Consider the following 10854-nt stretch of genomic DNA (forward strand, 5'->3'; position numbering starts at 1 on the left):
ACAGAGTCTCACTTTGTAGCCCCTCTGTCATAGAGATCACTATGTAGACCATCCCAGGCTGGCCTCTACCTCACACTAATCTGCCTGTCTCTGTCTCCCAAGTGCTGGAGAAATGAGATTTGAACCATGATGAGACACACCAGAAGGGAGCAAACACTAGATTTATTTTGCTAAGCATCTTTGTGTTTGGGGGGGCATTGATACACAGATTATAGGCACTCTTAGAAAAAGAGAGGTGAATAGCAAAGTGATTATTGAAATAATCTATGGAAAGATGTTGTCTTTTTCTCCAGTCATGGAGAGAATCATACTGTAGATCTATTTAGGTATAAGCTTAACATGCTTAGCTTCTAGATTAGATGCATCAATGGAATGAAGGGATGGTTGGTCCTCAGTGGCCAGCCCGAGTAGCTGGGTGGATGATCATGACACTGAGCTGGATACTGGAGAAGATCCAGTGTGGGGGTTGGAGAGATCGCTGGCAGTTAAAGAACACCTGCTGCTCTTGTAGAGAACCCACTCCAGATCCCACATCAGGCAGCTCACAAATACCTGTAATTCCAGCTCCAGGGGATCTGATGTCCTCTTCTGACCTCCATAGGCATTGCACCCATGTAGTGCACAATGGACAAATAGGCACACACAGAAATAAAAACAAATGTTAAATGTTTTTTTAATTCTCAGTGTGGGAGTAAAAACCCACTTTTGATTTCAGCAGCATGTAAGCTGAGATGCTCATGAGCTATTCTCCTAAAGACAACAATCAAGAAATTCATTATTTGAACTTAATGTCATTAGAAGTCTAATATGGATTTTGGATGGTAAAGATATTTGAGGTCAGGGCTATGTATCTCAGGCTACCCTTAAATCCACAATCCTCCTGCCCCAGCTTCCACAGTGCTGATTACAGGCATGTGAGCCCCCACACCCCAACCAGAAACTTGAGTGTTAATGACCACTCAGTGAAGGAAAAAAAATATTCCCATGTTCTATACAAACTGAATCTAATTTTATTTTTTCCTAAATACTCCCCAGTTTTCCTAGATTCACTTATGTTTTAATCCATCTGTGTAGATGTGGAATCTGACCTTCTTCACTACTAGATTCAAATGAGCCATTACCCCACTGTCTGTTCACAGATGGTGAAATATCCATTTTCCTCCTGTGGTTCATGTGTGTATGCATGTCTGATGCAATAATCTCCACTCTAGTTTTTGTTTTAGAGTTTTCCTGAATTTTTTCAGTTTTATCCCATGTGAGATCTTTTATCTGTCTGTCACCACGAAAAATTTGTTGCTTTGTTAATCATATTTTCATTTGATCTATTAATATGCTAAACTACAGATATTAAATTCTGCAGGTGTGGGTGTGTTTTGCAGACATGGAGAAGGCAGTGAAGCCAAGGCCTGCAGGGACTCATGGCAGAGCACTTACTATCTCAATTCCCCACACTGCTCATTAACTGGCTCTGGTGGACAGACAGGAATGGGAAACTTAAGTTCCTGGACCAGCCTAGGTTCCCTCACCTCCTACATGGCTGCTCTGGGGATCAGCCCTCTAAATACATGCTATGCCTTTTGGGAGAGACATTTATCCAAATCATACCAAAAAATGTATAAATTATTGAAAACTCAAATGTATGTGTTAAAATCCAGGAGATCATAATAATAGTTTGAGATAGAAAAAATTTATTAGTCCTCTTTGGAGGCTACAATAATAATAATAATAATAATAATAAAAATCTGAAATTTTATCAAGGCTAACAAATTCTGAAGATTGAAAGAGTGTACACTGGGGACTGGAGAGATGGCTCAGTGGTTAAGAGCACTGGCTGCTCCAGATATAGTTCTCAGCACCCATATAGCAGCTAACAACCTTCTGCAACTCCAGTTCTAAGAGATATGACACCCTCTTCTGGCCTCCGTTGGCGTTGCACAGTGACACAAATGCACTTACATACATTCAGGCAATACACTTACACAAAATTAAAATCGATAAATGAAAACTCTCTAAAAAGAGTGTGCACTGGTCTTGCCTTTCCATATGAACTGTATTTCAGATTGAACAGGTAGTTCTTCCATGAACACACAGTGTGACTGTATGTCTTTTCTCATCTCTCTGAGCCTCTCATTTATCTACAAAAGAAGAGACCTCACAAAGACGCCAAGAGGATTAAGTTGGGCATCATACATAAAACTTCCAGCCTATGAACTTGTCATGTAGTCTGCAGGCCTTCATTCATTAAAATACGTATCTACCCAGGGTCTACTGTAAGACAGGCGCTTTGAGTTCAAATATAAAAGTGAAGACATAATCTTTGACCTCTCAGACTTTCTAATCTAGTGAGAACACTATCAGGGAGACAGCCGTGAATTCAATAGGAAGTTGTAGAGTGCTGTTGATTTCAGGAGCCTGTCTGAATGGCTTTTTATTTCCCATGTTCCGGTGCTATTGAAAGAAGGAGGAAGCAGAAGGGGAGGAAAAAGGGAGGAGAGGAAGGAGACTAGGAAATTACAGAACGGAGGAACAGGAGGAAGGAGAGAAAGAAGAGGAGGAGGAAGGGAAGGGGGAAGAAGAGGAAGAGGAGGGGGGCAGGCAGAGGCAGTAGAAAATTACCCAGAAAATGATGACAGAGGGAAGCTGACAACAGCAAAATAACAAAACAAATAGACTGAATATTACTTGTACTTTCAGGTAGTCGTGTCTGGAGATTGTCTCACACAACTCACCTGCAAACAGCCCTGTTAAGCTATTCAAGGCACACTTCCTGCCCAGGACGGATTGAGCAGGAATGAAGATTAATGAAGACAAACAGCATGTCTGATAGTAGGCTCTAATTCAAAGTAAGCTGCCCTAGAGATGACAGCTGATATTCACTCAGATTCCCAAACTGCACCCAACAGCAATTCATTACATGCATGAAATGAGATGAGAATTAATGACCCCACGTGTGTGCCTATATTCTGGGACCCTCCTGCAAGCCGGTGGTGAGCTGAGACCAGAAATATATTCTACTCAGAACAGAAAAGCTTCTAGTGTAAGAAAATCAGAGAAGCAAGGCTGGTGCCACGAAGCAATGTGCCACGAAGCAATGTGCCACGAAGCAAAGTGCCACGAAGCAATGTGCCACAAAGCAAAGTGCCACGAAGCAAAGTGCCACGAAGCAATGTGCCACGAAGCAAAGTGCCACGAAGCAATGTGCCACAAAGCAAAGTGCCACGAAGCAAAGTGCCACGAAGCAATGTGCCACGAAGCAAAGTGCCACGAAGCAATGTGCCACAAAGCAAAGTGCCACGAAGCAAAGTGCCACGAAGCAATGTGCCACGAAGCAAAGTGCCACGAAGCAATGTGCCACAAAGCAAAGTGCCACGAAGCAAAGTGCCACGAAGCAATGTGCCACGAAGCAAAGTGCCACGAAGCAAAGTGCCACGAAGCAATGTGCCACGAAGCAATGTGCCACGAAGCAAAGTGCCACGAAGCAATGTGCCACGAAGCAATGTGCCACGAAGCAAAGTGCCACGAAGCAAAGTGCCACGAAGCAATGTGCCACAAAGCAAAGTGCCACGAAGCAAAGTGCCACGAAGCAATGTGCCACGAAGCAATGTGCCACGAAGCAAAGTGCCACGAAGCAATGTGCAACGAAGCAAGCCTGAGAGGCTGTGTGGAAACTGACTCCTCGGTTGCCTGTCAGCTGTCAAATTTTTATTCGCACATTTTTTCTGGAAAAAAAATTAACAAAACAACATTGAAAAGAAAGCAGAGCTAAGCAAGGCAAATGTGAATGTATATAAACATGCAAAAAGTTTCTAAAGTGCTTCAAACTTTTCCTCAAACCACTAATTGCCTAAGTATCTGTTAAAATCTACAGCTTTGAATATTATTTTTTAAGATTTTTTTAAAGATTTACTTTATTCCTTTCGTTTATATGTATATATGTACCTGTATGAATGTATGCACACATGCATACAAGTGCCCTCAGAAGCCAAAAGAGGGCATTTGATGGCCTGGAGCTGGAGTTACAGGGGGCGATGAGCCACCTGATGGGGGTGTTGGGAACCAAGTCAGGATCCTCTGCAAGAGCAGCAAGTGCTTTTAACTGCTAACCAATCTCTCGAGCCCTATGACCACTCTCTAGCATTTGGGGGGAGAGGTGATGTTGTTGTTGTTGTTGTTGTTGTTTGGCAGGGTCTAACTATATAGCCCTGGCTGGCTCTGAACTCACAGAGATCTGCCTGCCTCTGCTTCCCGAGTGCTGGGATTAGAGGTATGCCTGGCCACACTTGGCAAAGCTTTTTTCCCTGATCAGGAACCCAATAACTGAACTATTATTTTAAAAACCAACTTAAATACAGTCTCTTAGGCCAGTGCTTCCATAATTTTTTGTATAATGTATAGAAACTGGTAATTTTTTAACAGGCATTGACTAGATTAAACAGTTGACCTGATGTTCTGCCATCTCCATCCTGTGAGGTTCACCCTAGGGTTACAGGAGAAGTCTTTCTAACACAGTCTAAGTTCTGTGTTTCTGTGTGCCATTTTTGGGTAGGGTAAGGGTTATTAAAGAATAGTGTGAATGAGCCACAAGTTCTGAGGTAGAGCCTTGGGCACCTGGTTACCTTGACCTTCACACCCTTTCCAGAAAGCAACTCTATTTCCTTCCTGTTCTTCTCAAGAAAATAATACACTAGAGGGAAAAAAATTTAATTTGAAAATCACTTCCTTCAGTCCAGGACCATTGAAATTGAAATTTTAAAAAGTGACCTTGCGGGGCTGGAGAGATGGCTCAGCGGTTAAGAACACTGGTTGTTCTTGCAGAACACCCAGTTTCGAATCTCAGCACCCACGTGGCAGCTAACAACTGTCTGTAACTCCATTCCCAGGGGATCTGACAGCTTCTTCTGACCTCAGGCATTGCACAACACCAGTGCACTTACCTACATGCAGGCAATACACGCATACACATAAAATAAAAATAATAAATTTTAAAAAGTGAGCTTGGAAATCAGATATATAATTAATGGCAAGTTTTCTCGAGCCCTTTGCATTCTTTCCTTATCTCGACACTATGACAAGAGTGTATATTCTGGTCACAGTTTGAGGGCATCCACCATCATAGTGGGGAAGGCATGGTGACAACTGGTCACATTGCATCCATAGTCATGAAGCAGAGAGACCTGAATGCCAGTCCTCAGCTCACTCTCCCTTTGTATCCAGTCTGAGGCCCCACCCCAAGGAATGATGCTACCTGCATTCAGGGTGAGTCTTTCCTCCATTAATTAAACCTCACTGGAAATGCTCTCCAATATCAGTGCTTTGCATCCTACGTGGCTGTGATTTTAAATCCAGCTAGGTTAACAATGGAGAGTATTCTTGGGAACTTTTATGAGACACAAGTTACTGGACTTTCTCTCAGAGAGTCTGAATCATTCATAGTATTTTATTTTATTTTAAATATATTTTATTTATTATTTTTATTTTATGTAAGTATCTTGCTTGCATATATGTAATGTAAATGCACCTGTGTCATGCAATACCCACGGAGAATAGAAGAATGCATCAGATCCACTGGTACTGGAGTTACAGATAGCTGTTAGCTGCGATGTGGGTACTGGGAGTCGAACCCAGGTGTTCTGAAGAACAGCCAGTGCTCTTAGCCAGTGAGCCATCTCTCCAGCCAAAGAAAAATTATTTCTTAAAAAGACCTCAAGTGATGCATATATATGAGATTTGAGAAGCATTCAATTAGAGGGACCGACTAGCCAAGTGGAAAAAGCCTTGTATCAGGAGTCTGTTGAAGCTCAGGTAGTCTCAGCAGTTTCATTTTCCAGCTGCAAGTAATGTGTGCACATCCTAACTTCTTCATTTCTATGACAGTAACAGCCACATTTATATATTGTGAGATTTCCAAACCAATGAATTTTACTTGGAGAAAAAATAGCAAAGTCCCAACAGCAACGCGCAGGAAGAAGTGGAGGCTCCAGGTGGAACGAGGGCTTCCTGGCTTTCCTTTTCAAAGACCTGAAAAGTCTCAGAGAGCAGCATGCTGGAAAGAAGTGTGTGAGGACTGAGTGCACTTGGGTCTCCTGCTGTCCCTTTGTTCCCTGTCCTCTCCTACCCTCATTGTGAGAAATGGATATTCAGGTCACTCAAAGTTAGAAACCAACAGAAAAGACAGCACAAATCTGGAACTCTAATTCAGGACAGAAAGAAGAGAAAATAAAAATCAAGGGGGACATGAGGGCGAAAAAAACCCAAAGATTAGCTGGACATGGTGGCGCACGCCTTTAATCCCAGCACTTGGGAGGCAGCGGCAGGTGGATCTCTGTGAGTTCAAGGCCAGCCTGGTCTACACAGTGAGTTCCAGGACAGCTGGGGCTACAGGGAGATACTGTCTCAAAAACACCAAAAAAAAAAAAACCAAAAAAAAACCCAAAGATTTACTCTACTGTTATTTTCTAAATCCTAGAATTTACATAGGAAAGGCAGCTGTAAGAAACAAAGATTAAGAAACTCTGTAGACACCTCTGGAAGGGAATAAAATTTTCCATTATTTTTCAAGAGATCGTATGCTTACTGTTATCTTTTTATTTAGGATTCATCCACGGCTCATTTGCTGGAAAAAAAAGAAAAAAGAAAAAAGGGAAAAAAGGAAAGTCAACCATTTCCCAAACACTTCCATAAGCTTTTTAGAAGTTTAAGAAATAATCTTGGGGCTGGAGAGATGGCTCAGTGGTTAAGAGCGCTGGTGCTCTTGCAGAGGACCCGGGTTTGAAGGCCAGCACCACTTGGCAGCTAACAACTGTCCATAAATCCAGTTACAGGGAATCCAATGCCCTCTTCTGACCTCTTCGGGCAATGTGCAACATGGGTGCTCTTACACACATGTGAGTGACATACTCAAACACATAAAGTAAAAATAATAATTTTTAAATAATCTTTAGTAAGCAAGCACACACTTTTCTAATCATCTTTTACATGTACTATATTTTTTATCATTTCAATGTCCTGAGTGATGCTGGTTTTGTAAATGAAAAATGTGAGGTGTGAGGAAGCCCCATGTCCGGTCTTCATGACCAGAATCAGGATAGCCATTTTCTGAGCTGCATTTTTCTCCTATATCTAGGAATCAAACCATTCCACAGAGCACTGGATTATAGCTCAACAAACTTGACCTAGCAGCTGAAGCAAGAAGCAGAGAAGGCCCAGAAGAATAATAAAACTACTATTGTAAAACACAAATTTAAGTTAAAAGTTGTTAGGTTTCCATCTGGCAATACTAAGACAGAGTAAGAGAAGGCAGGATTAATCAATGCTAGATGACTTAGAACAAGATAAGGATTAGAGAAGTCACATTTTGTGGATTCAAAAATAAATAGAACAGGGACTGGAGCGATGGTTCAGTGGTTAATAGCACTGGCTGCTCTTGTGGAGGACCTAGGTTCAGTCCCCAGCACCCACATGGTGGCTAACAACCATCTGTAACTCCAGTTCCAAGGGATCTGATACCTTTATCTGACTCCACAGGCACACATGTGGTACATAACACACCTGAAGGCAAAATACTCAAATACATAAAAATTAAAACAAACAAACCTAAAAATAATTTTAAAAAATAAAAAATAAATAGAATAGTAAATTTAGAAGCCAAAGCTATTTTACAAGTAAGTTGACCACAACTCCTATTGAGGAAAAATGAGAAAAGGGAAATCATATATAATAACATGCTTTAACTTGCCAGGCACCATGAAGCAATAAAAAATAGGCAGGTGATTACACATGTTCAGGGCTCAGAACACAAGAAGGGAAGAGACAACAGTGCAGACAAGAGGTGCCCCAGGGTGCTCAGTCCCCTGTGGAACACATGGCTTCAAGAGCCAGCTTCAGAGGGTGACAGGAGAAATTAGAACTAATGACCGCCCCATGGAATTGGAGTGGGAGAAAGTTAAGAAAGACAACATTAAGAAAGATCAATCATCAACGAGAGGAACCCTGACCTTGTAACAAAAGAGAACAAGGATGCTTCCTTCAGAGAAAACCAGCCAGTTGGCCAGAAAGGAGCCATCTGCCTGTGGGTGACAGAAATGTTGTCTTTTCATCATGAATCACGTGCTGGTTGGATAACTATGTATTTATCAAAAAACTTGCTAAACTGTCCAGTTAAGTTTTACAGAATTTCTATGACTGTGTATATGGTGTATGTACGTCTCTGTGTATGTGTATGTATGTGTATGCATGTATACGCATGTGTGTGCATGTATACACATGATCCTCCATATATATGCATGTTGTGGTGGTGTAGTTCTCTATGCCTGCATATGGAGGCCAGAGGCCAATGTCAGGTCCTTTGTGTTGCTCTTCACGTGATAGCTCAGTGAACCTTGAGCTAACCTTGACTAGCCTGGCTGGCTAGTGAGCCATTTTGGATCCTCCTGTCTCTACTTCCCCAGTGCTGACATGACAAGTGTATGCTACTACAGCGAGCTTTTAACATAGGTGCTGGACACTGAGCCCAGGTCCTCCTGCTTGCAGAATGAGCACTTTACCCACTGAGCTATCTGCTTAACCCCCAATTTTTACAGACTTTTAATGTATTTTGTTTTAATGTATGTAAATTATAGCTCAAAACAAAAATCAAAACATGAGAAGAACAGGCCATTGTCACCACACTGCAAGGTCACAGGAGGAGGATGGACAGGATGAAATCAAGGCCAGAACATTAGAAAAAAAGGGCCACAGTCTACTTTTAGAAAATATTAAAGAACTAAAATGATCACAAATGGAGAGACATAGAGAGAAAGGGATTTTCCCCCTTTCCAGGAAAACTTTAATGCTATCTACCACAGTGTGATATGTCAGGCAGCAACAACCCCTCCCATGCCCCCTTCAGCTATGAGGTGCTCCTGAAGGGGCCCACAGGTGCTCCAGTGCACTGTCTATTGTGCACAGTGTGGACTTCCAACAGCAAGATAGCAAGTAAGAGATGCTTAAGTTAGAAGATGCTTATTCGTCTAATTCCTCAAAAAGAAACATGACTTGTGGATATGAAATGTCCTTACATAATAAAAAATTCCTGCATTCGGGATTGGGAGAGCTCAAGAGAAAGGGAGAAAGGAAACGCAAATAATACAAATATTCATATCGATTGAAAGAAATAGAGCAAAGTTAGTCAGGAGAAAGTAGCCTAGTAGTGGGGGAGGTGAGAAGAGAAATTTTGCAGGGATATAGGGCGGACAGAGGGAAGACAGTTTGTATGACATGAAAGACTTTTAACATGAAAAATAACGACCTAGGAAAATCAGAGGAAAAACCCCAAAAGGTTCACAGAGCAGAACAGACATTGTAGACTCTGTCCCCAGAGGAGACTGCAGATGCGGAATGAAGGAAGTGGAGAGTTAGAACATGAGATCCTGCCTAGGGAACAAGCCACTGTGGCTGAAGGGCAAGCACAAAGAAGGAACTGGCAGAAGTGGTACAAAACCAAAGAGAGTGTTCGTTCCATGAAGGGGAAGGTGTTACCTGCTTGAACTTGAGCAAAACTCACAGAATGTGGCAAAAAAGTGTGAAAAATGTCTAAATCTATTGCTGCAATAAATGGTTTCCTATCTAATATTTTCCAAAATAACCTTTTCCTGAAAAATTGTTGATAGATAACTAGCCCTGTGTGTGTCCCTCACTCCAATGTGAACAATAAGAAAAGGAGAAAACAGCCTTCTCTAGAAGTCCCTGAACTCCATGGAAATGCATGGACTTTCAGATCCCTCTTGTAGAAGCTGTTTATCCACATTGAGAATATACGTAAGCTAGACCCAAAGAAGTCACAAAACAGCTCCAATAGTACAATACATACCTCTCTAGAAATAATCATAAGATGTGAAGTCTGTCAGACACAGAGCAAGAGATGGAAAACTCAAAACTGAGTACCAGCTCCATGACTGCAGACACAGCGTGACCAGCCGCCTCACACAGCAGCCACGCCGTCCCCATCTTGATGGACTATTCCCTCAAACCATGAGCCAAAAGAAACCCTGCCTTAAGTTGCTTCTGTAGGTATTTTTTCAGAGCAATAAGAAAGTGACTAAAACAGGGAGTTTCTTACCCTAGTATTACTGATATTTACAGCAATAATTAAAATCCTATAAAGAACTTCCTGGATTCCTCATTCTTAACACCAAAGGAATGAAATTCATGTGATCAAAACAGAGGCATGACATTTGAGGGCTGACCACATTTTAATAGTTAACAGAGAAATACACAAAGTCAAGTGTCTAAGCCCCTTGCTTGCAAGATTTCCTTCTTTTCATTCTTGTTTCTTCAGGGCCTCAGTGAATGTGCAGCAGTGCTTAAGCATTGAATGAATGAGCGCTAATAATAATAAAAACATCACATTCTTCTATCAAAAAGGAGCCACAATATTAACAATTTAGCAGTAGCAAAAATGTTGAATAATATAAACATGTAAATGTTACCAGGGAAGAAATAATCAGAGCAGAAGAGAAAGATAAAAATCGGCGAAAAAAATATATTGACATTGGGGGCTGTAGAGTGTATCAGAATCCAATGTGCAGCATCCAGAAGTGTACTAAGTAAGCTTTAAAGTTGAGTGAAGGGCTGGGATATGGCACAGCTGTTAAAGGCACTTGCTATTCTTACAGAAAACCCAAGTTCAGATCCCAGGACCCACATCAGGTGGCTCAGATCCATCTGTAACTCCAGCTCCAGGGGATCCAATGCCCTCTTCAGGCTTTTGTGGCTATCTACACACACATGGCAGAGAGAGAGAGAGAGAGAGAGAGAGAGAGAGAGAGAGAGAGAGAGAGAGACATCTTCCACTTCACTCTCTTTTGGTCTGGGTTG

At 41.8% G+C, this 10854-nt stretch overlaps 1 protein-coding gene across 1 annotated transcript; it reads left to right on the plus strand.

Annotated features, from left to right (window-relative positions):
• Positions 1 to 3076: 3076 nt before the first annotated feature.
• On the plus strand, positions 3077 to 3766 carry LOC103731425 (keratin-associated protein 10-6-like). Its single transcript, XM_008829787.1, has one exon. The coding sequence runs from the start codon at positions 3077 to 3079 to the stop codon at positions 3764 to 3766; it is 690 nt and encodes a 229-aa protein (XP_008828009.1).
• Positions 3767 to 10854: the final 7088 nt, after the last annotated feature.

The sequence above is a fragment of the Nannospalax galili genome, unplaced genomic scaffold (assembly GCF_000622305.1).
Source record: "Nannospalax galili isolate Female #2095 unplaced genomic scaffold, S.galili_v1.0 scaffold213, whole genome shotgun sequence".
In the NCBI taxonomy this organism is placed as follows: Eukaryota; Metazoa; Chordata; class Mammalia; order Rodentia; family Spalacidae; genus Nannospalax; species Nannospalax galili.

Coding starts and splice junctions, on each gene's coding strand:
- LOC103731425 (XM_008829787.1), top strand. CDS start 3,077: ATGTGCCACGAAGCAATGTGCCACGAAGCAAAGTGCCACGAAGCAATG.